The sequence below is a fragment of the Leptonychotes weddellii genome, chromosome 5 (assembly GCF_054177405.1).
Source record: "Leptonychotes weddellii isolate Sample4059 chromosome 5, ASM5417740v2, whole genome shotgun sequence".
NCBI classification, from domain to species: Eukaryota; Metazoa; Chordata; class Mammalia; order Carnivora; family Phocidae; genus Leptonychotes; species Leptonychotes weddellii.
This window is the reverse complement of record NC_138373.1, coordinates 1,205,722-1,231,363: the sequence shown is the minus strand read 5'-3', so window position 1 is coordinate 1,231,363 and position 25,642 is coordinate 1,205,722. Positions and strand designations below refer to the sequence as shown.

The following is a 25,642-nucleotide window of genomic DNA, read 5'->3' as shown; positions in this document are numbered from 1 at the left end:
AGCCCTCTGCTCACTGTGAGCAGGGGCCCAGGACTGTCGGCCCTGAGGGCGAGAACAACACAAGTGGGAAGAGAAAGCCCTCGAGGGACTGTTCCGGGACACCTTCAGAGAAGGAGAAGAATGTGTTGCTTTACTTTGAAAAGTGTTTTCAAAGAGGATACACGTGAAGTTCTGGAAGTTAAAAACACCGAAAGTGAAATGAAAATCTAAACAGAAGACTTACGAAATTGGGGGAGGTTATGTGAACAGGAGAGCAGAGGCCGGATGAAGGTGGGAGGGGTGTGGGGTGTCCGCGGCTTGTCTGGTGGCTCCAGGAGAGGGCGGGGACCCCGGGGAAGCACGGCTGGCCGGAGAGAGGCGCCCCACACTGGGACGTGTCGTCCTGGGACTTCTGAACGCAGGGACGAGGGGAACTGTTGCCTCCCGGGGAAGGAGAAAACGGGCCGCTCCATTCTCAACTGCGGCCCAGGGGGCGAGAAAGCCTCCAGGGGCGGGGCTCCTGGTGCCTGAGGGACTGGACGGGGCTCACGGCCAGCCCCGCGCTCAGGTCTGTCAGGGAGGAATTCAGTTCCATTTCCGATGTTCAACGTCTGGAAAACCCTACCTCGCCGTTCCCTCTCCCACGAGGCCTGTGGAGGATGCGTACCCATGAAAGGAGAGCAGGAGCTAGGGAGCAACACAGATACGGGAGGCCCGAGCGCCAGCCCTGGAGAGATGAGGAGGACCCAGGACAGCCGCCCCAGGGGCAGCCGGAGCTCAGGTTGAGACTGGTCAGAAGGTTCTGGAACCACTTCAGACAGATGAGGTTGCAGAATGTAAGGTGTCCAGTGTCTTGAGAGACGCTGTGGACCAGAGCTTTCCTTACCTGTGTGCCGGACTCCCGGCTCGTGGTTCCCACCGCACGGTCAGGGTGCTCCAACGTGGACACCCGGTAGGGAGGTTTGTCGAGTCGGTCACGAGTACCCGGAAAACAGCCACTGGAAAAGCAGGACCGTCACCAGCTGCAGGGGAAGCAGAAAGTGTGGGGGAGAAAGTTCTGGTCTCCTGCCCGGCCCAGCTCGCGTGGCTGCAGTCAGGACAGCGTGGGGTTCTGACGCAAGCAACTCAGGGCATCGTGTCCTGGGAGAGGGCAGAGGGCGGTGGGCACTGCTTCAGTTGTCTGACCCAGGAGTGCCGTCACGTCGTGTTTCCTCCACAAGAGGACTTAGTACCCAAGTGACCGTCCAGTGGGTGCAGCCGATGCCCCGAGGGAGTGGGAGACGCCTCGTCCCGCCACTGGACTCTCGAAGACTAAGACCTACCTGTGGAACAGAGTTGGTGTAGAAACAAAGCCTAAGTTTCAGACGTGTGTGCAAGTCCGGCTTGTGAAGGCCAGTGCGTGCCAGCGCTCCACTGAGGCACGGGGGCTGGTCCGCGAAGACAGGCCAGAGCCTCGTTGGGGATGGGCCTGGGGTGGGGGCTGGGGGGGTCCCATGCTGGACGCAGCAGCGGCGGCTGGCCGACCGGGCGTGTGAGTGGGTAAGCAGGGGGTCGCCGTGTCAGTCCTCGGGGCGCGGGGTGACCACGTGGCTGCCATGGCGGGGGGAGGAGCCGGGCGCGTGGCATGGCTGGGGCCGCCTCTCCGGAAGCTCGGTGGGAGCGGGAGCTCTGAGAACCTCCACTGGGTTTGCAGCCTGTGTTTGCCCACAGCCTCGTGCCAGGCGTTTGTCTTACGTTTGCAGGAGAGGCGGGGGCGGCTGCATGGCGAGTGTGGTCGTGGGACCCCAGCCCCGGGCAGCTGCCTCGGCCCCGAAGGAGCGTGTTAGAACAGCCAGGCGCCTCGCGGATGGCGCTTCAGTGGGTAGACAGCTGGCCGCTGCTGAATGGATGGGGCGCACAGACGGAGCATGGGGGTTAGACGCCGGCCTCTGCGGAGGCCCTGTCTGTTCCTGCCAGCAGGGCTGCAGGCCGTCAGCAGACGCGCCCTCTCCTGAGCCCCCCCCATGCTGTCTGCAGTCACGCGGCCCCAGCAGCGCAGGGCCAGGCTGCTGGGCGGTGACCTGTGACCTGCCGCCGGTTGCAGGAGCCTCGGCACTTGCAGGCCCCTGGCCAGGTGTCTGGGTACCCTGAAGATGCGCCGCGGAGAGTGGGGCTCTGGTGGACTTCCAGCCACCAACAGATGCCCCCCATGCTGCCGCCCTCCACCCCCGGTCTCGCAGGCCAGGCTGCCCTGCCACCTGTGAGCGGGCCGCCCCCCACCCAGGCCTTTGGCTGTGCAGACCGGTGTTGCTGGGAGCAGACCAGCTTGCTGTGGTCTGGGCTCCGGCTGAAGGCCAGAGATGAGGCAGAAAACACACACGGGCCCCCGCCCTCGGGCACCCCAGGTTAGCACAGACCAACGGACCTCGTAGGAACGTAACCAGTTCCCTGACAGATGACGTAAAGGGTGCTGATGGTCCAGACGGGTTCCCTCCTGCTGTGCACGGGACACCGCCTCCGAGCTGGCCTTGCAGAGCGGCCCCCGAGTTCAGTGCGGGGGGGATGGCTCTCAGATGGAGCAGGTGTGCCGTGGCAGGCGGCTGGACTAGCGGCGGGGGCCTGGCCTCCTGAGGAGCGCAGCTTTGCTGAACAGGAGAAGGACCCGTCGGGCTAGCCGGGACGGGGGAGGGGCCGCAGCCACCCGCCCTCCCTAACCGTGCCCTCAGAGTTCGGGGGAGAGCTGGTCTGAGGTTCTGGTGGACCTTTGACAAAGGAATTGCTGAACAACCCGTAGCAAGGGCCCAGCCTCCTGGGTCGGCAGGAACCTAAATCCTCAGCCTCCCCCAGCTGGCTCTTGGCTCCTCACAGGGCCCCCTGCGGTACCCAGGCTAGGCCAGGGAGATTATTAATTGCAGCTTAATTAGGTAACGCATTAATACTAAAATAACCGAATCTTGTCAGCAACACAGTGAAGGCGATCAAGTTTGTCACTGCCTGGCTGTGTGGGTGCAGCTGATCCCAAGGTGTCCCTGTGTGGGAGAGGGGGTGGGGTCCAGGGCTCCTCCCTGGGACCCCCCTGCTCTGCCCGGGCACAAAGAGCAGCTTGCTTCTTCCCTCAGCTGCTCTGTCCTCTCTGCTGGCTTATGAGGCAGCTCGTCCATGCCGTGGCCAGTGCCAGTTCAGCTGGCGGGGAGCCGGGGGGCCGGAGGGCCACGGGTCGTGAGTCCAAGAGGTGCCGTCTAGGTGCTAGCGTTCTGGGGTGGCTCCACAAGGCACAGGCCATCTGAATGTCTGCCGTCCCCGTGCCCTCGGCAAGGCAACCACCCAGACTTCCGCTGGCTCGCACGTAGGTGAGGGTAGGGTGCTGCCACGGTGGAGATGGGGTGGACGCACCTTGGCCCCCCGAGGCAGGGGCACACAGTCCCCTTAGCCAGCAGCACTGGCCGCCCGCCACCTGCTGGACCCACAGGTGTCAGCGGGGTCTGTCCCTGCCCTTAAAGCAGAGTGAGGGGAGAGCCGTGGGAATCAGGGGCCTCAGAGCAGGCCCTGGGTGCAGAGGGCCAGGGGAGGGGCAGACTGCAGCGGCTGGGCAGCTTCCCCGGGCCAGGGCAGGGGGCTTCGGCTGGGCTTTGTGGGCTGAGTAGGAGGGGAGAAGGGCTACTCTTCCAGGCAGGGGTCTTCCGAGCTTGTCCCCCACCCTCACCACATGTGCCCTGCCCTGTGTGGGGCGCAGTGAGGGCTGCCAGCAAGGAATGCACGATCCGGGGGGGGAAAGAAGACCGATGAGCCCAGAGAATCCAGGGAGCCACGTAGGGTGTCTCCAGCCACCTCCCACCCCCACCCCAGATGAGCTCTCCCGTTGTCCCCCAGGGGCGGGCCCTGGGAGCTGCAGGAGGGTCCTGGCCTCGGGCTCTCCTGACCCACCCGCCCTGCAGAACAGCCTTCACCCCCGAGGCCTGGCAGCAGGTGGGAAGGGAGGGGTGGCCTGGGTCTCTGAAGCCACTGGCCAGTGCCTGAGTGGCGCACACGTGGGTGGATCTGAAAAGCACCACGGAGGCTTTAAAACAGAGCAGACATCGAACCCGAGCTTCCAGAATGGGGTCGGACACACCCAGGTACACCGGTATCAAACTGCCAGACACGGTGCTTCTGGGAGCGTCAGCCTGTTTTCTTGGAGCCTCTTCTTGGTGGGGACGGCTGGGTCCCTGGTCAGCGCGTGGTTGGCTTCCTAAAAACTGGCCCCGTCCCACAGTGTCCGCACGTGTCCCGTGGCTGTTTCCCCGTGGGTGCTGATGCTACAGGGGCGGTTCTCACGTGTGTGTGCGTGTGCACATGCGTGCATACGTGTACATGCATGTGTGTGCGTGTGCACGCGTGTGCGTGTTGTGTGCAGTGCGTCATGTCCTACCTGGCGCGTCCCCAGTGTCTGAGGATGGGCGCCTGCAGCGCCTTGGGCCATCCCTGCGTCCTCTGGGGTAGGTCTCTGTTCCAGTTTCCCCCTTTATTGGGTGGTTTTCTTTGTATCAAGTTCACGGAGTTTCATTTTCTAGCAGCGTCCTTCTCAGAGCAAACATGTTTCATTTGCTCTCGGACAGTGAATTTTCCTTTTACAGGAGTCTCATCTGAGAACCCTGCCTGACCCAAGGTCAAGACACTTTTTTCTTAGTTTTCTACCAAGAGTTTTTCAGTCTTACAGTTAAATCTGTGATCCGTGTAGAGTTGAGTTTTGCATACGATGTGAGGTTTAGGTTGAGGTGATTTTCTAGAGGGGTTCACGTGAACGTCCAGTTGTTCCAGCGTCAGCTGTGGAAAAGCGTCTTGTGCTTCCACTGAATTACCCTTGCTCCGTGGTCCTGTCCGCTCGCTGAGTTATGTGCGCCCCGTCTTCTGTCCCTCTGACCTACGTGTCTGTCTCTTCGCTGCCACCGCCCCGACTGGTGGCCATAGCCGGACACTCATCATCGGTACCGCAAGTCCTTGGACTCAGTGCCTCCTCTTCACGAGCGCCTGGCCCGTCCCCTTCCCGCTGCCTCTCCACACGAACGTGCGAGTCAGCTTGTCTGTATCTACAGAAATCCTGCCGACACTTTCATGGGCATCCCATTAAATCTGCAGATGAGCTTGGGGAGAATCGTACTTCTAGGTGGTGAGTCTGTCCACCCAGAACATGATGTGTCTCCACTGACTCAGGCTTCCTTGGATTTCCCTCATCAGTGGTTCCTGATTCTCTCTGCACACACACCCACGAAGTGCTTTGTTAGAAACGTCCCGAAGTGTTTCCTTGTTGTTTTAAATTCTTGGAGTTACTGTGTGTATGTGTGTGTGTGTGATCTTTGTGTCTAGAAGTATGGTTGGTCTTGTGTCCTGTGACCTCACAGAACTCACGTACCAGTTTCAGGAGGGTCTTGTTTGGATTTTGTTCATTTTATTCTTTGCAGTCGTGCCATTTGTGAAGAGGGACTGCTGTATATTTTCCCGTAAAGCCTGGGCGCCCGCGTTCCCTGTTCTTGCTCTCCTGCCTGGCTAGAGAGTGCGCTGCTGAGTGGTGGTGAGCACGGCCAGCCGCACTCCTCACCGCCTGGGCAGCGTTCAGTCCCTCCCCACCGCCCATGCTCTGAGCTGCGGGCTGTGTGTAGATGCCCTTTGTCCAGTTGAGGAAGTCCCCTCTAAGCTTGCTGAGAGGGTTTATCGTGTTGGATGCTGAATTTTGTGTCTCCATCAATAGGATAAGATGTCAGTGTGGAGGATTACTTGTGAAATTTTTCAATTTGGAGCCAGCCTTGTATTCCTAGACTAAATTCCTCTTGGTTGTGGTACGTTCTTCCATTTTATGTTGCTGGATTCAACTTGCTAATATTTTGTCAATAACTTTTGTGTCGTTGTTCATATTGGTCTGTGGTTGTCTTGTCCGGTCCTTGTCTAGTTTGATTATCAGCATAATGAATGAAATGAGTCAGAAAATGCTCCTTCCTCTTCTGTTTTCTGGAGGAGATGGTGTCAAATTGGCATTCCCTCCTCTCTGGCTGTTTTACAGGCACCTGCTGGACACCATCTGCACCTGTAGATTTGGGTCGCTGAGGGTTTCTCATAGTTATACGGGCCACACACAGTTTGTATGTTGAGACCCTCTTCCCCAGTGTGATGGTGTTAGGAGGTGGGGCCTTGGGAGGTGATGAGGTCATAAGGAAGGGTGGGGCCCCCATGAATGGGATCGCTGCCCTCAGAAAAGAGACCCAGAGCGCTCCCTCGCTCCTTCCACCATGTGAGGACACAGAAGATGCTGTCTGTGAGCCAGTAACTGGACCCGCGCAGACCCCAGATCTGCCGGCGCCTTCATCTCAGACTCCCCGGCCTCCAGAACCGCGAGGAGTACAAGCTTGTGTTGATAAGCCAACGCTGTCTGCAGTGTTCTGTGACAGCAGGCCACATGCACTAAGACCACGGGAATATCAGCTTATCTGGTTTTTCTTGGGTCAGTTGTGGTAGTTTGTGGGTAGGAATTGGTCCTTTATGTCTAAGTTGTGAAATTTACCACAGGAATTGTTTGTACTATTCTTTTACTAATTTTATTATTATTTTTTTTTTTTAAAGATTTTATTTATTTATTTGACAGAGACAGCGAGAGAGGGAACACAAGCAGGGGGAGTGGGTTCTTTTACTAATTTTATCATCTCACTGAGTCTGTAGCAATTACCCTCTCTTTCCTTCCTGATTTTGGTAATTTGTGTCTTTGCTTTTTTTTTTCCTTTGTCAGCTTTGATGAAGATTTGCGCATTTGATCAGTCTTTCAAAGACCTCGCTTTCAGTTTCATTGATTTTTCAGTATTGTTACTCTGTTTTCAGTTTTACCGATTTTTTTGCTCATTTCCTTGTTACTTCCTTTGGTCTGCTTACTCTGACTTCCTCGTGTTCTTTGTTTGGTTTCTTTTTTTTTTTTTTTTTTTTTAAAGATTTTATTTATTTATTTGACAGAGACACAGTGAGAGAGGGAACACAAGCAGGGGGAGTGGGAGAGGGAGAAGCAGGCTTCCCGCTGGAGCAGGGAGCCCGATGCAGGGCTCGATCCCAGGACCCTGGGATCATGACCTGAGCCGAAGGCAGACGCTTAACAACTGAGCCACCCAGGTGCCCCTTTGTTTGGTTTCTTAAGCTGGAAAGTGAGATTGCTCATTTGAGATCTTTTTTTGTTTTCTAAAATAAGCATTTAATGCTATAAATTTCAGTCTGAGTACTGCTTTAGCTGCATCCACAAATTTTAGTATGTTGGAGTTTCATTTGTGTTCAGTTCAGAAATTTTTCAAATTTCCTTTAAGATGTTCTCTGTGATTCATACATTATTTAGAAGTGTGTTTTTAATTTCAAAATGTCTGGGGATTTTCCAGGTGGCTTTCTGTTATTGATTTCTGGTTTAATTCCATTACATTTAGGGAACACACTTTGTATAATTTGTTTTTTAGTTCAGGATTTTTCTGATGGCCAGTACTGAGCGATCTTAATAAATGTTCCGTGTGCACCCAGTAAGAAGGTGTATTCTGTCTGTTAATCAGTGTGTTTACACCATTTATATTTAATGTAGTATTTTAATACGTTTGGAGTTAGGCCTGCCATTTATGATTAGTTTTGCTTGCTCTCTGTGTTTTATTCCTGTTTTCCTATTTCTACCTATTTCCAGATTCTTTGAACATTTTTTAGTATCCCATTTTGATATATCTTAGGGTTTTTTAATGCATTGTATCTCTTTGGACACTTTTTAAAGTGACTTTTCTAGGGATTGATTACAGCACACATGCTTACTTCTCACAGTGCCCTTACATCTGCTGTTTTACCTGTTGGAATGTCAAGGTCTTACTGTGACAGGCTTTCCGCCCACCAGCCCCCCGTTTGGTGGTGCTCGCAGGTCATTTCCTGCACATACGCCGAGAACCTGCCAGGAAATGTTACAGTTTTTCCTTTGAACTGTTGTACGTATTTTAAAGAGCAAAAGAGGAAAAAAACAGTTCAGGATTTTTACCTAGACATTTAGAATTCCTGTTGCTTTGTCTTCATTCCTGAAATTCCAGGTTTACCCCTTTTATCTGCTCCCCAGGTGTTTCTTTCAGAGGACACGTGCTGGTATCAGGTTCTCGGGGTTCCCCCCACGTGGTGACCCCATCTTGCCTTCACTCCTGAAGGATGCGCCTGCTAATTCTGGGTTAGGGGTTCTATCAGCATTATGGAAATCGACATTGCTTCTCTACCTCTGGTCTCCATGGCTTCTGATGACTCATCTACAGTCATCCGGATAACCTGCCCTCAGTGTAAGAGACATAGAGCATCAGAAACTCAGATCGCGGATAACGGTGTTTGTAAGTTAAAAGTGGGGGACAGGAGAGCGACAGCATCTGGGGACAGGGGACCTGTACACCGATATGCTCTCTGCAGGCGGTTTCAGTGGTAAATACTGTTTCCGGGTGGACGATGACACACGAAGTCTGTGTGGGGCATCTGTGGAGTCTTGCTTGGTGGTTCCACCATCTCTGTCATCCTGGGTCAGCACCTGTTGGCTGTGTTGTTTCCTAGCAGGTTAGTATTTTCTTGGTTTTTCAGATGCTGCTTAATTTTGGATGTTTTCTGTAGGTTTTGAATGCCATGTTGGGACATTCTCAGTCTTTTTGCTGTCCTGTGGAGAATGTTAATCCTGGTCGGTTGGTTTCAGCAGGCAGACTGAGGGGACAGTCCCCGCGCCCTCTGAGCTGTGCTTCCACACCCGCTCAGTTTCAGGACCCGCACCAGTCTCCACGGCCCATGTGGGTGCCAGGCATGCCCCCCAGAGTCCCCTCTCCTGATCCCCCCCAGTTTCTGCTTCCCTGAGGCTCTGGGCCGGAAACCCAGGGCTTCACTTTCCTTGCTCTGCTCTGTGTATTCCACAGCTGCATCAGCATGAAGGCCAGCGCCATGGGGTGCAGCTGGGATAGCAGCTGCGATTCACCCCAGTGTCCTGAGGTCACGGCTCTGGAGGGCTAGGTGCCCGCCCAGCTGCACCTGCCCCTCCATGGGGTTGCCAAGGACCTGGAGGAGAAGGGGATGAGAAGAGGAAGAAAGAGGGATTTCTCCTACCTCCTTCTCTCAACTCTGCACCCAGTGCTCGCTCACTGCATCCAGCCCGGGCTTCGGTGCCTGTCGTCCAGGGCAGGGTGGGGGACGCAGCAGGACCCAAATAAGCAACAGCAACCAACCTTGGCAAACTCAAACTGTAAAGCTCACCCAGTGTGAAGGAGGTAGCCCCAACAGTCCCATGATTGTTGCAGGAGTTGGAGCTACAATCAGGAAGCTTCCAAAAAAGACATCTCCAGGCTGGGTGCTTTCACTGGTGAATTGTACCAAATGAAGAACAATTAACACCAGCTCTGTATAAGCTCTTCAAGAAAAGTGAAGAGGGAGCGCTTTTGAACTCATTTTATGAAGCAAATATTATCCTAATCTGAAAACCAGTGACAGGACAGAAAATAGGACCTATAGGCATTTATTTTTGTATTCCAGGATTCAAATATCCATTGATGTCATCCACCGCATCAATGTGATCTAATCAACTGATGGAGTAATTTGACAAAACTCAACACCCAGGAAAACTCAGCAAACTAAATAAAGAGGGGGCTCCCTCAGCCTGACAAAGAGCGTCTGCGAGCACCCCCACACCAATCTGTGCTTCCCCAAGACCAGAAATAAGGCAGAGGTGGTCTAGCGCCCTGAGTAAGCATGGAGGAAGTCCCGGTCTGGGTCGCCAGGGAAGAGCAGGCATAGGGACGCGAGGGGAGGGAGCAGAGTGTTCCTCTGCAGACGACTCTCTGGGTATAAAACCCCAAGGAGTAAAACCAAACACGAAGCCTGGTGAAGTGAGTGTGGCACGGATGGTTGTGATCCAGTTGATCTTGCATCCTGAGGTGGCAAGACTCCCGAAGGGTCCCTGCTGCCCACTGAGGGCCCGGGTCCGCTGCAGTGCTCGGCCGTGGGGCCGGAGTCCGCGTCCTGCCTCTGGTGACGTCTCCCTCCTGCCACTTGCAGGAACGTGTTTGAGGTCCGTGCACCTCGTCGTGTGCGTCACCGAGTAGCGTTCACGGTCGGACCTCGCTTTGTTTAGGCTTTCGTCGGCTGGCAGACGCTGAGGGGACAGACGCTTCTTGGCTCGTAGGAGTGTTGGTGCAGAGGACGTGGCACCATGAGGCTCTGTGTGCGCATAGCCTCGCATGGGGTGGGAGTGGAATCGGGGTCTCTGGTTCTTGGGGTGTGATGGGGGCTGGGTTACGTTTGACCTTTAAGCAGCTGCCAAGTTGTTTTCCAGAGCGGCGGCAGCATCTCAGGGTCCCTGTCAGGGCCCCGCGTGCCCCTGGTGCTGCTGATTCCCTGGCCTCCGGGGCGCGGCCGTCTGCTGGGGTTGGGTCTCCCTGATGGCGAGCAGCGTCAGGCACGTTCCCACAGCTCATGAGCCGTTTGCGCATCTGCTCCAGTAAAGCGTCTCTGTTAGTCTTCAGCCCGGTTTTAGAGTATTTGTTTTCTTGTGATCATTTTCTTCATGCTGCCTTTCAGTAAGCGAAAGTTTTAAATTTTGATGAAGTCGAATCTACTCGTTTTTCCTTCTGTGCTTAGTTCTTTGTCTAAGAAATCTTGGCTTGCCCCGGCGTTGCCATCTCCCGGTTTCTTCTAGAAGCTTTTAGACCCGTGGTCTGTATCAAACTAACCTTTGTATGTGATGTGAAGGAGGGTTCAGCATTCATTTGTTCCTATTCAGAGGTCCAGTTGTTCCCAAGACACCACCTGTCTCCGACCCACCTTGCTAAGGGCTGCAGGAAATCCACCGGGAGAAGCGCAGATGCTCACGGCCGTGGCTCAGAGCGCTGGCGGCTGGCCACTGGGGGGCTGCGCGTGGCTCCTGGGGAAGGAGCTGGGGGGCAGCCCGCGCTGGTGGTGCACGCTGCCCCGGAGGGCTTGCTGCACAACGAACACAAACACTACTCGGGCTTCTCGCCTTTTTTGTGAAAGCGAGAAAACCCTCTTTGGGTTTCTTTCAGCCTGCGCAGACAGGACCTCTTCTCACAGGCTGTTTACCAAAGTGGAGGGGCAGCACGCGGACTGCGGGCCAGTCTCCATGGTCTGGATGACCCCCGCCCAACCTTACCGTTTGCATTCCCGTGTCTATTTCTGCATTGGCTTGCCGGCGTCGTCCCTGCTTCTCTGAATGGTCCAAGCTGCCTCCTGCCTCAGGCCCTTTGCACGGGCCGCCTCCTGCCTGCCTTGTGCTCGGCTTGTGCCCTGGCTCCCTGGAGGTCTGCTGTGACCAGGGCCACTCTGCAGCCCCCCTCCCAGCCCTGCCTTCTGGTGCTCCATAGTGCTTACAAGCTCTGGAGACCACCCCGCCCTGCTGATGTGTGTTTTTATCTGTGTCCCGTATGGGAACGTAACTGCCTTAGACCTGGGATTTTTATGTGTGTCCACGCTGTGTGCCCTCAGCCTAGAATGATGCCAGGCATGCAGTTTACTCTTGTCACATCCTCGTTGGGTGAGTAACTCACCAGCCCTTCTAAAGTCCCTGTCCCTGGGGCCGCTCACTGTGAGGGCTCGGTCCTGCCGCTGCTGTTGAGGGGCAGGGAGATCGTACTCAGACAGTCCTCTGTGGCGGCCACCCACACCCCCAGGTGCCCACGGCCACCGTGGTGGTCACCTGCTCCCACAGAGGTCTCATCGGGCAGCGCTGGGGGTCAGAAGTCTAACATCAGGAGGCTGACAGCAAGGTGTTGGCAGGACTGCGTCCCCTGAGGCTCCAGGGGGTCCTGTTCCATTGCCGTTTCTGGCTGCTGGAGGTGGCTGCTTTCCGTGGCCCTTAGCCCCTCCCTGAGCCCCATGCCAGTGGTGTCCTCTTCAGACCTGCACCCTCCTACCTCCTCTCCTCGTAGAAGCTGCATGAGGACCCTGGGCCCCTGGACCATCTCCACCTCCTTAATTCACTCCCGCCTGCAGAGCCCTCTTCTGCCGACGAGCAGACAGTCCTGGTTCTGGGCATCGGGCGCTGACACCTCCCCACGGTCTCTGTCTTGGTCACTCACCTGTTGACCTTCGGGAAAACGTCCTCTCTCTGACTTCACAAGGTCGTTAGGACTCAGGGGCGTACAGGCGTCAGCAGCCTGCTGGGGGCCCTGGACAGAGGCCGCGGACCTCCAGGCGGACGGCGTGGGGGGCCAGCCTGCTCTGGGGCCCCGGGAGTGTCTCTGCTTGCCCGTCGTGGTGTCTAAGGCTGGTGCGTATTGTAGTCCCGCGCGGTCAGGCTGGGGCGGGCTGGAGGCAGAGGCCAGCGGGATGGGCAGGAGGGGCTCCTGCAGCCGGACCCGGGGAAGGGTGGGCACTCGTTCCGAGTTCCCACGCTGGGAGCGCACTGTGTGCCGCGGCTGTTGTCCGGGAGAGCCCTGCTTCCCGCCGCGCCCAGCAGAGTTGAGCCGGGCTGGACTCTGGTCCTGGCAGCTTCTCTGCCCGCTACGTACGCTCCGCCAGGTCCCTTTACCGCCCTGAGCCTCACCTGGTGCTCGGCAGCTCCGTCGCAGAGGCCGCTCGGCCCACACATGGGCAGCTGCGTGTCTCGGACGGGGTCGTGGGCACTGGGAGGAGCAGCCTGGCTCTGCGGTGAGCCCCCGGCACGCTGACCCCCGAGGCAGGCCCCTAGACTCCAGGGCTGCCGTCTGTCCCTGAGCGCGAGGTGCCTGCCGCCCGAGAGTTCTGCTTCCCTCTCGGGCTGCGCGTCCGGCACACTCCTCACCCCACGCCCCACCTTCCGGGGAGCCCGGCCCTGAGGGCAGCCTGTGTCCTCGCCCTTCTGGATCGCCGGAGGGCTAACTCGCTGCCCCCTTGCCCACCATCTGTCTCCCCGGCCTTCCCTCCTCCAGAGCCTTCGGTCTGTGAGCGGCTGTAGCCGCTGAGCCGGTTCTCCATCCTCTTCCTTCATCTGCCTGGCTGCGTGCGTTAGCAGGTTTTAATAGACTGCCACATCTCAAAAGCAGGGAGAGAAAGAAAGATTTAAGATCTTGTCCTGCCCAAAGCAGACAGATTGACTCGAAAATGACTCGTCAATAAAAGATGAGCTCTGGGAGGCTCTTCCCTCTTCCGAGAGGAAGCGCACCTTCCAGGGACTCGGCTGCCGGGAGCCCGCTGTTGGAAATTAATAACGCACACGCCGTGCAGAACAGAGTAGGAGCGAGCCTGCCGCAGCTGCTGGCCTCTCGCCTCCTCCCGCGGGCCCTCCCGCCTGGTGGCCCCAGGCCGCCGCTGCTCCGTGAGCCCAGCAGGTCACCTGCGTGGGCGCGTGTGGAAAGAGGTTGCCAGAAACTTGTTAAGCAGTGGTGTCCTCTGGTTTACGTCTCAAGGGCTTTGTGATGGGTGTGCCTGTGCGTCTCTCGCCTGGATGGTTTCTGGCTCCAGCGGGTGTGTGTGAGCGCACGTACGTGCACGCATGAGTGTGCGTGTGTGAGCGAGCGTGCGTGTGTGAGTGAAGCCTCAGGCAGTTTGCTTCCAACGGTCTGACCCCTGGGTCCCCATGCCTGGAATGGAGGCTCGGTGACGCTCCTGGGTGTTCACATAGCGTAAGATGAGCTGGCAGGTGTGCAGGGCGGGAGGCCTCCACGGGGTGCGCGTTTCCTGGCCCTCGTGGAGCCCAGGACCCTGCCCTGATGGGGTGTGCGCTTTAGTCGGGAAGAAGTGTACCCTAAACCACCAAGCTAGTGAAACCAAGTCGGAGGATTGTGAGCTTGTGCAGGGACACTGGGACGCTGGGATCCCGGAGGAGCCCCTGCGGGTGGCATGGCTGGGCGGGCTCGAACGAGCAACTGAGGCCGGACTTTGTACCCGAGGTGGCACCTCGTGTCCAGGGCTGGTTCCTCATGGCAGCACTGGCGCTGCCTGGTGGGCTGCGGGGGATCCGTCCCGCCCCGAAGTCCTGGCGGGAATGTCCGGCTTCTCTGCTCCCTGGCCGGGTGACAGTGAACAAGGCACTGACCTTCTCTGGGCCTGACCCCACATCTGTCAGCTGCCCGGACGAGGGGCCGGCCGTGGCCTTCCACCAAGGCTCAGCTGGTCCTCCACTCCCGAAAGAGGCAGCAGGGTGGGGAGCCTGGCGCCCGGTGGGGCGGGGGGGGGCCATCCTCCGGGGCTTCGACTGTTCTCTATTCTCCGTGGTGGGGGAGGGAGCCTTCCCAGGAATATGATATCACATGAGCTCCGCCTGTCACCCCGGGACTCTCCCACCCCGTAATCTGGTGGGCTGTAATTGCTGGTGTCTTTTCAGATCATTTTTGTGCAAGGTGACAAGCTGCTTGTGGAGTGAGCCGTTAATCACACAGAGATGCCCCTGTTTGAAGGCTGGCACCGAGCTTACCCCGGGCGGGCGTCTGCCAGGCAGCCGGCGGTGGGCACACACGCTGCTCATCTGCATATAATTCCAGGGCGAATGTCTTCTCTCTTGTGTAAAATGTGCAATTTCCGGCCCAGCAGGGGAACATGGGCTCATAATGGAGAGACCTTGTCCCAGGGGCCCTCCAGCTGCAGGCGGCTCAACCGAACCGTTCCCTAGGAACGCAAAAGGCTGTGTCTAGTGGGTGGCAGGGGCCCGTCCGCCGGTCCCTGAGGCCCGCAGTGGGGGTCGGCAGAGTCTGCCATGGCCTTCCATGGGAAGGCCTCCCTGAGTGCTGTGCAGGGTAGGGGGTGGGTGCCTGGACGCCTCTGCAGGCTGCCTCCTGGCCCCGCTCCTGGGATTTGGATTTGGGACGGGAAGGCAGCCTCCAAAAGGAGCCCATCAGAGGGAAGCCTTGCTGCGTTGGCGTGACGGCCCTGCGGCTCTTGCAAACACATCCCAGGGGCTCGGCGCCCACAGAAGGTCCGCCTGGGGGTGCGGTCCAGCCGGCAGGCCTGTCTCCTCCCCGCTGCTCACAGTCGGCCAGGCCCAGGACCCAGACCCACAGTCACAGCCCCTGTGACACGTCCCAGGGGCTCGGCGCCCACAGAAGGCCCGCCTGGGGGCGCGGTCCAGCCGGCAGGCCTGTCTCCTCCCTGCTGCTCACAGTCGGCCAGACCCAGGACCCAGACCCACAGTCACAGCCCCTGTGGTGTCCGCTCCCACGGTTCCTAGTAAAATTGCGTAAATATTTGATGCTTAATTATTAAATAATTAAAAATGTAAAAGTGAAATAGTTAGGAGTTATGAGCCATGAGTAATTTGGCCCCGAGCAGAGCCACCACCACCCCCCGCACCCCCTTTCTCACGCACCTGCCGGGGAGGCCCAGGCCCAGGGGCACTTCCCACGGAGACACCTCAGGCCCAGCCAGGCTCCTAGGCCCCCGGCCTGGTCCGTGTGGTGGGGAGTGTGGACCGGGCACCCGCTGCACCACCCTGGGGTGGCTAGTCTCTCAAGGTGCATGGGCGCAAGCTGAGGTCAGGCCCCTGCGTCGCCCTGACACTCAGCCGTCCCCAGGACGCACCTCCTTACAGAGGCGGTCCCCTCCCTGGCCTTTGTTCAGCTGCAGGGACCAACGCAGAACACGTTTGCTTTCATCCACGTGCCCTTCAGATACGTAGGGACGCATTTGGTGCCCCAGCTTCTCCAGACCCAGAACATCCACCTCAAACAGCTGCTCCCATGTGGCCTCGTGATGTGGTGCCACGGCTTGGTTCCCACGGCGCGACCGCTGGACCCCTCCCCGCCCCGTGTGTCCTGCCGACACCGAGCGGGCGTTTCCCTCAGCTCCGTCACCAGCTTCTTGAACCCGAGGACGCAAACACCCAACTCAGGACCTTGACTCCGCAGACCACGGCTCTCGCAGAGCCTGTTCATAGCAGAGGACGGCACTGCCCTCGCCTCATGCCCACTGCCAAGACTGAGGCCGGTTATGCCTCCTGGACCTTGGGAGGACTCGAGAGCCATGGGCCAAGGGTGGCCAGAGCACCAGCTGGCCTTCTAGAACATCTGGCCCAGCTGCCGGTGTCCCAGGGGCCCATTGGCGTGGCTGTGTGCTGTCTGTCCTGAGCCTCTTGCCCTGCAGGGCCTTGCCCGGGCACCGGACCATTTAGTTTGGCCCGAGATAGCGGACAGGTCAGCCGCGGCCAGCACCGCTGGGTGCACAGCGGGCCCACCCCTTTTCTGGGCCTTAGCCTCCCCACCGGGGAGCCGGGCAGGCCGAGGAGACAGGCCCCGCATCGGAGCTCAGTGAGCGTGGGGGCGGGGGGGTAGGTGATCGTCAGCCTGCCGTCGCCGTCCACTGCTGTGCTCCTGTGTGGCGTGGACCCCGAGGGCGCGCCAGCCGCCATCCCGGCCCCGTAGACCCCTCCAGGCTGCAGAGCGCGGTGCGGGGGATGCCCAGGGATGAGGGGCACAGTGTCCGCGGTCCAGGGCACACACGCCAGCCTCATGGCCTGTGGCCGAGCGGGAAGCCGGTCGTCCAGCCTCTTGGAAAAGTGGGGGACACACCACCCTGCCCTGGCCCCCGGGCCTCACCCCGCCGCCTCCCTCCAGGCGGGCCGGTCTCAAAGCCTCCCTCACTGCCTTTCCCACGCTGCCCTCGGAGCAGCCCTGACGTGCGCCGGGTTTAGAAACCACTGCCTGGCGCAGCCTGGGCTCAGAGGGCTTCTGTTGCTAATGGTGAAGTATTAGTGCTGTTTGTTGTTGTTTAAGCCTGAGAATCTTAGCGTTGGCTAAGTGTTTTTATTCACTTTTCAGAAAGAAAAATGACTTTGTCCTGGGTCCCCAAAGGGAAATTTCAAATGCTGCTTCCAGCTCCTAAACAAAGTGCCCCTGCAGGAGCCAGGCCTGCCTGCCTTTGATGGCTCGGCCGGCAGCAGCCTGGCCCCCGGTCCCTGGTCCCCCGCCAGCTTCCCTGCCCTGTGCACCCTGCCCTGGGCCCGGCCCTTCACACCTCCTCTCCACTGCCCTCCCCAGCGCCCCTGTCCACACCCAGGCAGGCGGCCGGCCGGTGGGCCTCCCCCCTGGTGCTGGTCTGTTGGACGCGGGGACGCATAGCCCCAGCCCCCTTCCAGGGAGCCTGAGCGTGGGCGGGTGTGAAGGCAGCTTCAGGCCCCACTGGGTCACTGGCGCAGTTTGACTTCTTCCCGCTGAGCCCGTGCTCCCGCCCACCTCCCTGCGCAGGTGTGGACTGCAGATGTGGGTCCCAGACCACACCTTACTGCTTGGCTTCTCAGGAAGCAAGCTGATGGCATGGGGGCCGCGGCCCTCCAGCCCTTCCCCTGGGCGTGGGCCTGGCTGCGCGGGGCGGGGCAGGGGGGGGGCAGGTATCAGCATTTGCCTCAGCAGCCCTGAGGGGCGAGGCCATCACCTGGGGGACAGGAAGGAGACGTGTGCCTCGGCTCCAGTCGGCCTCCCCACCACCTGAGGCAGTGAGGCCCCGCTCCCCCAGGTCTGCCTAGCTGCGTTCCTCTGTCTGTGTTCCGTCTGCGGAGATCTTGCCCACCCGACTCGTCCCCCATGGCGGTTGGGGTAGGGAGCAAGGACAGACAACATGTGTTCCATCCACCGTGTCCACAGGGGAGCCCCGTGTGTGTGTTACCTTTGTTTACACCGCTTTTCTAGGGGTTATGATTTAGGATTATGCAGAAATGGCATTTTCTGTACTCCCGGCTCCTTGAGGTGCTGTAAGGATGGAGTGGGACGAAAGAACCTAGTCCTCAGCTGTTCTGAGCTTAGAGTCTGCTGGAGAAATAACTGTGACACAAGGAGCTTTTAAAAATGCTCTGTTGTGTTACAATGGACAGTGTCACGTACCCCGAGAACCTACGACAGGAGACAGGATGCATTCCAGAGATGCGGTTTTGAAGCTGGGGTGACTGGGGGTCAGCTAGGAACCAGGAGGAGCTGCTCCAGGCATGTGCAAAGGCCCTGAGGTGAGGAGGAGGGTGGTGCTTCATTCAGGGCATGAAATAAAGCTAGTCAGGTGCAACTGGAAAGTCCGCGGCCTGGGCTGCTCGGCAAAGGCCTGATGACTGCAGGAGAGTGTTGTGTTTTTTTTGTTAAGATTTTATTTGTTATTTGAGAGAGAGAGAAAGGGAGCATTCAAGCGGGGGAGGGGCAGAGGGAGAGGGAGAATCTCAAGCTGACTCCGTGCTGAGTGTGGAGCCCAGCATAGGGGCTCGATCCCACGACCCTGAGATCGTGACCTGAGCCGAAATCAAGAGTCAGATGCTTAACTGACTGAGCCACCCAGGCTCCCCAGGAGAGGGTTTTAACCCAGACCACGTTTTCCCTTCAGAGCTCAGACTTTTGTGCAGAGGGCCTGACCCCGCCACCAAGGCCACCCTGAGCTGACTGGTGGGAGGCCCGGGGCCCCAGCAACCTCGCATCCCGGTCCCAGCTCTGCCCTTTGTGGGGCTCCACCTCTCCCCCTCCAGCTGCTTCCGCTGTGAAGGGGCTGACTTCCCACAGGGCAGCCGGGATGGTGGCCATCGGACGGCCCCTGCTCTGCTGTCGGATCGTCTGGACCGAGATGTGGGTCAGGGGAGCCCATTAACGGGGAGCCGTTGCCTTGAGAGGTCCCGGGATGGAGCTGAGGCTGAGGCGCTCGGGGCTGGCGATCTGTGTGTCCCACAGAACGGCCGCAGGGCGGGGCCGACCGGCTCTGAGTGGGCCTCAGGATCAGACCCAGGCACCTCGCTGGCACGCTCAGGCCACTGGAGAGGCGGGACGTGGACCGTCAGACCTGGGTTGCCCTCCGCAGAACCGTTGGCGTATCTGAAAGTGTTTCGTGTGGTCTTGTCTGCCTGTGCTTCTCGACAGCCCAGGGAGTAAGGCGCTTGGAGCCCGCGAGAGCCGGGGGCGGCCTCTGTCCCGAGCCCGGGTCAGCGGTCCCGTGGGGCGCAGACCTCGGTCGTCGCCACCCCTGCCCACCCAGCTCCCTGCACTTTCCCCAGCAAACTGGTAAGGGGACTAGACCGCATAGCGCCTGCACTTTTAGTCAGGTAGACACGCGGCCTCTGCTGGCCCGTGCCGCCGCCCGCTGGGGCCCCGAAGAGGCTTTCTGCAGGGAAGGTCCAGCCGTCCACCCGTCTGCCTCTCACTTGCGCTCCCCACCCCTGCAGGGTAAAACCTTCCTCTGAATTTCAGACTGTGATCTGGCTCTCCAGAGCTATGTGCCCATGACCGCTCCTTCATCCTGACGTCTCTGCTCCCGGGGCTGAAGCACTCTCTCCTGCTGGCCTTTATATAATGGAGAGATGAAAATCAGTTTATTTTTGTTCTGTGTCCTTCCCACGGGCTTTCCCAGCTGCCTTCTGTGACTCCAGGAGCAGCCAGGTGTTGGGCGTAGATGAGGAGCAGGGGGTGGAGGGCAGAGCCGTCCAGTGGCCCCTGTGGACATGGCTGGGGGCAACCAGCGGGCCTGGGCATGCCAGGACAGAGAGCAGGTGGCATGGCCCCTTGACCTTGGCATCCATCCCCGGCCCCCACCGCCCTTGCCCACCCTCCACGCCTGGGCTCTGGGTGACCATGTCCTCTCTTCGGCTCCTACTTGTCCATTGCCTTCCTCGTCCCTCACCAAGGACTCTTGGAGAGCCTTGCAAAGGGCTGCTGAGGGGAGGAGGGCTGGCCCAGAGAGGAAAGGCAGTGGTGGTGGGGGGCACAGTCCCCCAGCCAGCGCAGGTGGAGAGCAGGGTTGAGGGCAGGGGGCAGGAGAGGGCTGAGGGCGAGGGCAAGTCTGGGCCCCAGAGTGTGGGCCTGGCCCCAGCCCTGAGTTGAGGGGCCCCAGGCACGAGGTCTCCATCCCGTGTCTGTGATACCCGGGATGTGCACACAGCAGGCGAGGTCTGGGGTGGGCGGTCCAGGATCTCTCAGCAGACCCAATGAGGCCACTTGCCTGCTGCGCTGGCCCTGCCCACACGTGGTCACCACCAGCAGGCCCAGCCTTGGGGGTGGCTGTGGCGGGTGCAGAACTGTGGTCACCGCGGACCCCAGGGGTCTCCAACGCTCGGCCACTGGGACCTGGAGGAGCCTCCTGTGAGCGCCACATGCAGGGCCCCAAACCCCACCCAGAGGAAGGCATCTCCAAGGCGAAAGGCACATCTTTTATTTATTTAATCCAAACTGTTGTGTGAATTATTCATTCATGTTTACACAGGCCATTGAACAGTGGCGTAAGGGGTAGGTCAGGGCACCGACTTTGGTCCTGAATCACAGCCAGAACCCACGGCGGCCCCCTGAACTCGCTGCCTCAAGGCGCCGACCCCTGAGAGTCGCAGCCTCTCGCCTGACCCGCACCAGGCCTCCGGGTCAGAGGGGCCAGAGCCCTCTTTACACCTCCGATGGGCCGTGTGACCTTGAGGCCGCTCTGCCCCCCACTCTTGCCCATCAGAGGGGGACGTGGGACTCGCCTCGTGGTGTTGAGCGGCAGCGTGGGGTAAGGTGTGTGTGGTGTCTGGCACTGGGTGCCCCTCGCAGGGGGATGGCAGGTGGCCTGGCTCATCCACTCCTGACCCAAGCCGCATTTCCTTGTAGGAGTCCAGGAACTGTGGAAAGGGGCTCTTAACTCCTCCAAGGTCAGGCTGCGTTATTACCGAAATTTAATTTTTCCCAGCAGACACCTGAGATCCATTAAAGGCAGGGCAGCCTCTGACAGGGGTGAAATATCACCTCAGAACCTCGGTCTGAATTTTTCCTTGTGGAATGGGTTTTCCTCCCACTAGCAGGTCCGTCCTCGGTGGGCTGGCCGAGAGACGCAGGGAGGAGCGTGGGGTCAGAGCCACCAGGTACCCCTTTGATTTCGTAGTCTGATTACTCGATTAATCAAGGGCTCCGTGCCCGCGTCCTGAAGGAGAGGCTCTCCGCTCCAGAATAACAATGTCCACCAGGGCCAGTCGGAGCTGCGTGATGAATGGGGCGCAGGTGAGGGCAGGGCGTGTGGCCAAGTGGATGGACACGCATGGTGGAGAGGCCGGAGGGAGCCGTCCTCTGCTATCAGGAGGCCTCGTTCAGAGGGAGAACGCAGAGCTGCAGGCAGTGCAGACGAGACCCAGGATCTGTGTCCATAAGCCCGGCGCCATCCGGAGTGTGTGGGGGGCGGGGGGTTGTCGAGAGCTTGGCCCAGGACAGACGGCCCTCCCTGTGCCAGGTGCCCGCGGCCAAGCACTGAATCCCACCGGCCCTTGTTAGTAAAGCCGAGAACAGGCACCCTCCGCGTGGCCTTGCCGGAGCCTGTTGGTAGCTGCTGCGCCCCCACCGTCGGTGCTGTGGCCTGAACCCACACAGCGCTGTGGCCCCGTGCGACCTAGCTTGGTCCTCGTGACGCCCCTGGAGGCGGGTGCGTGCCTGACACACGCCTAGGGGCTGGGGACGCTGGGCTCGAGGCCGCAGGTCAGGACGGGCAGAGTGGCTGGAGGGTCTCCGGTGGGTTTCTTTCCCTGGAAGGCAGGCTCCCCGTCCCCTTCCCCTCCTCCAGGAAGTGACCCTGCCCACATCTGCTCATGTGAAGCTCGCTGACGTGACCTCCTGCTCTCAGCCCCGCCAGGGCGCTGGTGGTGGGCGGGCCTGGGCTTTGGCCTGAGGACGAGGGGCTGCGGTCACTGTCACGGTGGGCGGGGCTCCAAGCCGGGCTGACTGGCTCCAGGGCCGGGGGCTTTCCCACCACCCCATCGGCCAGCCGGGCTCCCGTCCTGCCCAGGGCACCGCCGTCGTCAGCTCCAGACAGGACCACCGGGGGCTCCTGGCTTCAGAGGCGGCACTTGTGTTTGAGGAAAGCCAGCCTAGCTAATTACTGGGGGGATAACCGAGGTTTAATTACCTTGGGTGAAGCATCCGTGGTAATTGCTGTGTAGCCTGCTGACGGCTTTGCACTTGGCACGGCTGGTTTCTCCCGTACAACCATAAACTGTGCGGGAGTGACGGGCGGGCCTGGGGGCGGATGGGACCCGGGGGCCTGTCTTCACCTGGTGACCTTGTCTCCGGAACATGATCAGGCACCTCTAGGGCATGTCCTCTCAAAGCCCCCCGTCCGCTCCGCGCTTCTCCATGCTGGCCCATGCGGGTGGGCATCCGGCCCCCCCGCAGGAACCCGGCTGCAGCCGTGCGAGGGGACCCAGGACCGGCGTCCCCAGTCGGTGACTGAAGTCTGCGGCCGGAGGGCCGGTGCACACACCCACACGTCCCGACCTGGGACGACTTCCGTGTTGCCCCTGTTGTCCCTCAGAAGCAGACCGGGCTGGGCGGGGGTGGAATCCGGGGCTCAGAGCCGGGAAGATGTCTGGCTTCTGGAGTCGCTGCTCTCCGTGGAGTTACTGTTTATAGTTGAGGAACTTCATCACCACAAGTGCGGCTGCTTATCGGCTTGTTCTCCTCGTTCCGGACTGAGTGCCCACGTCAGGGCTTGCCGACGCAGGTGGCCTGTCCATGCCGGGCAGGACCCCGTCTCCTCCTCGACTCTCGGCCCGGTGATTCTGACCGGGGCCCCCTGCTGCCCCCCCGAGCCCCCCTTCTCCGGCTTGCAGGCTCACCCCCTCTCCTCTCCCCCCTCAGAGCTGAGGAAGCAGGTGGAGAGCGCTGAGCTGAAGAACCAGCGGCTCAAGGAGGTCTTTCAGACCAAGATCCAGGAGTTCCGGAAAGTCTGCTATGCGCTCACGGGCTACCAGATCGACATTACCACGGAGAACCAGTACCGGCTGACGTCCATGTACGCGGAGCACAAAGCCGACTGCCTCATCTTCAAGGTAGGCCCTGCCGTGACCCGCCGTGCGCGCTGCTGGGAGCAGCCTCGCCTCAGGCAGGCATGGTCCGTGGGGCTGGGAGGGGGTGAGTCTGCTGGCCCTCGGCCACCCGCAGCTCTGCCCTGCGGCCTGGGGCCTCTTGCAGGAAGCCCCAGGCCCCGATCTGGCCGCCTCCGGCTCTCTGCCGTCCCCCTGTTGCTACACTGGTCCCGTTGCTGGGAGGGGCAGGGCAGCGAGGGCCCAGGCATCCTGCACCAGCCGCGCTCCGGGGACGGCTGAAGTAATAGGCTGAGGGTCTGTGTTGGGCCAGGGAGACGGCCTCGGGACTGGGCCGTGGCCAAGGTCAGCGTGCCGCACCGCAGAGGGATGGGAGAGGGACGCTGCTCGACCTCTATGGGACGCACCCTCCGGCTTGCTGGCGAGGCCAGGGCTGGGACCCCAGGCACACGGGGGGGCAGGTACTGCGCGGCCTGTGTTGGCCCCAGGCTCTCTCTGGAGATGCTGCTGGGGCACCGTGCCTGCGGGGTGGGGGCTCCCACGGAGGATCTGTGCCCGTGTGGAGGCCTGAGGTGTCCTCCGGGTTTCAGGACTGGGGCGCTCACCAGGAATGAAGCACCTGCCTGTGAGGGGCGAGCGGGTCCCAGCAGCTGGGGGCTTACTGCGTCACTGGGGGGGCCTGGGGAGGCTGCCTGCCCGAGCTGGAATCTGGGTGAAAAGGGCTGGCCCCACCACCGCCCCACTGGCCTGACCTCCTGACCCGCCCTGCCGTGAAGACAGTGCCGTGGGCCCGGCAGGGTGTGGCGGGCGAGGCCACGGGAGGCCAGGGTCGGCAGAGAGGCCGCCACTTCGCATTGCCACGGTGTGGAGTGGGCCACCCACCTGTCACTGCCCCGATCTGTAGAAACAGCCTGCTTTTCCTTTTCTTATATAAGAAGGGACTAGCCTATGTGTTGTACCCGCTTCAAGCAGAATTCAGTAGCAAATGAGATCCTTTCTGTCTCATTTCGTCGTGCGCTTCCTGGTGAACCCACGACCAGCCAGCCGCTTGCTGGTGAAGGTGCTGGCTGTGCCCAGAGGCGCCAGGCCTCAGGCTCAGGGAGGAGCCACCTCGGAGGCCGGCACCCAACCCCGACCTCCCTCCTGGCCTCCTTCCTTCCTGGCGGCCTCTCCTTCTCCTCCTGACGTCAGAGCTGCACCTCAGCCTGGCGTCTGCCCCCCAGCATCTCCCAACGTTTGCTCCCAACTCCCCTGCCTTCTTGGGTCACGTGTATCTGTTTTTACGTTTCTCAAAACCCCTCATTCGAATAAGTGAAGCGCTCGAACACGTAAAGTCTCTACGTAAACTGTAAGGAACATACTTCTTGACTCCTGTTCACGTGATTCCCTGTGCCTTGGAAGAACTTAGCGTGGCTGATCGCTGTTCCATACCTTGTAGAAATCCCACGGGTGTTTAAACATTAAGTACATTAACAAAGGTGTACAATTCTTACAAGCCCCATTCGCTCTGACAGCCACTGCACAGTGGAGACAGGCCGAGGTCACTGTCAGACCCCCATGCCCTCTGCTGTCCCCCCAGACCCTCTGCCATCCCCCCCACCTCCCGATGCCCGGCTGTCCCTCCCCACCTTCAGCTGTCCCCCTGCCCCAGGCCTGGCTGTGCTCAGCAACCCCCCAGCCCGGGCACGTGCACCGTGGCCGCAGCCCTGGCCGGGACCGGTGCAGGAGCTGCTTGCCGGGCTGTGGGCGAGTGCAGAGCCTTTCCGTGGCTTTGCAGAGTCCTGGAAGCATGGGCTCCCGGTCGCTGCACCCAGCCCTCCGGGCCCCTCCTCCTCCGCCCCAGGCCCAGGCGTTAAGCCAGCCCGGAGCACCGGGTCCAGGGAGAGCTGGCCGGAAGCAGGAGCCGTTTCTCTCATTTGTCCGTGGAAATCTCGGGGGTGGTAACATGTAATGGGCCGGCGAGTTCCGTGTCCTTGTCCAGCCTCACCGGCCTCTCCACAGAGCAGGGGACCCGGGCACAGGACAGGGCGGTCCCTGACCGCTCGGTGGGGTCATCCCCACCTGGATTCTGCTCTCGGCGTTCCCCAGATGCCCTGGTGGCACTCTGGAAGACAGCCACAGGCCAGGCAGCTGCAGCTCTGCTGGATGGCGTGAGAGACCGCGACCGGACCACTGGGTCAGGGTCTCCTTCGGCAAGCACTGACGCTCTGAGGCCTCCGGGATGGGAGGGAAGAGGGGTTCCGTCCCAGGAACCAGAGCCTGGGAGCGTGCGTGTGCGCACGTGAGGGTGGACATCTGCGTGTGATAGGCGCACGCGCAGGCCCACCCCTGCCCAGACCCCCAGCAGGGCGTCGGGGTGCAGTCTTCTCGGGCTTCTCACGGGGCCCTGCTGGTCGGGACCCAGCCCAGCGCCTTGTGGACGGCTCTGGACAGGTGGCTGCCTGCCTCCCTGTCCCTTGGTTCCCTGGGAGCCCAGCTTTGCCGAGGACACTGGCGGTTTTCTTGTCGTCTGCAGTCACATCACCCTGTGGTGCCTAGTGCTGTGTGGGCATGAACGGGTGAGGGTGTTGCCTTTCTTATCCTGGCTCTTTAGGAGGGACTGGAAGCTGCATGGGGTAAAACGAGGGACAGGGATCTGGAGCCGGCTGGGGGCCCCAGGCATACCCTTGCTGCCCCCAGCTTGCGTCTCTCCCTTCAGGGTGAGGCTTTAAGTCCCCAGGATTCTGGCGTGGGCTCTGGTCCTGCCACCTGCGCCCCGGGCCCAACATTGGACCCCTTTGTGGGTCCCCCTGAGGGGCCTTCCCCTCCGTTCTGCGGGTGAAGCCCACCACGCCCGGCCCAGCCAGTGCCCCCGTCCTCCACGGGACACGAACCTGCCTCCTGGGCTCCCTGACATGGCAGTGGGGACCTGCCGGCCTCAGTCCCCCCCCACACCCCCAGGGCCACCCCAGCTGCTCCCTCCCTGTGCACATCTCGCGG

The 25,642-nt window shown here is 60.1% G+C and overlaps 1 protein-coding gene across 14 annotated transcripts in view; it reads left to right on the top strand.

Moving 5' to 3' along the window:
• MAD1L1 (mitotic arrest deficient 1 like 1) overlaps nt 1-25,642 on the top strand; it is a 317,188-nt gene that overhangs the window by 251,959 nt on the left and 39,587 nt on the right. For all 14 annotated transcript variants that reach the window (XM_081819242.1, XM_081819246.1, XM_081819248.1 and 11 more), the window contains one exon: nt 22,479-22,669. In XM_081819242.1, coding sequence (XP_081675368.1) covers nt 22,479-22,669 — 191 coding nt within the window. The remainder of the gene's footprint in view (nt 1-22,478; nt 22,670-25,642) is intronic.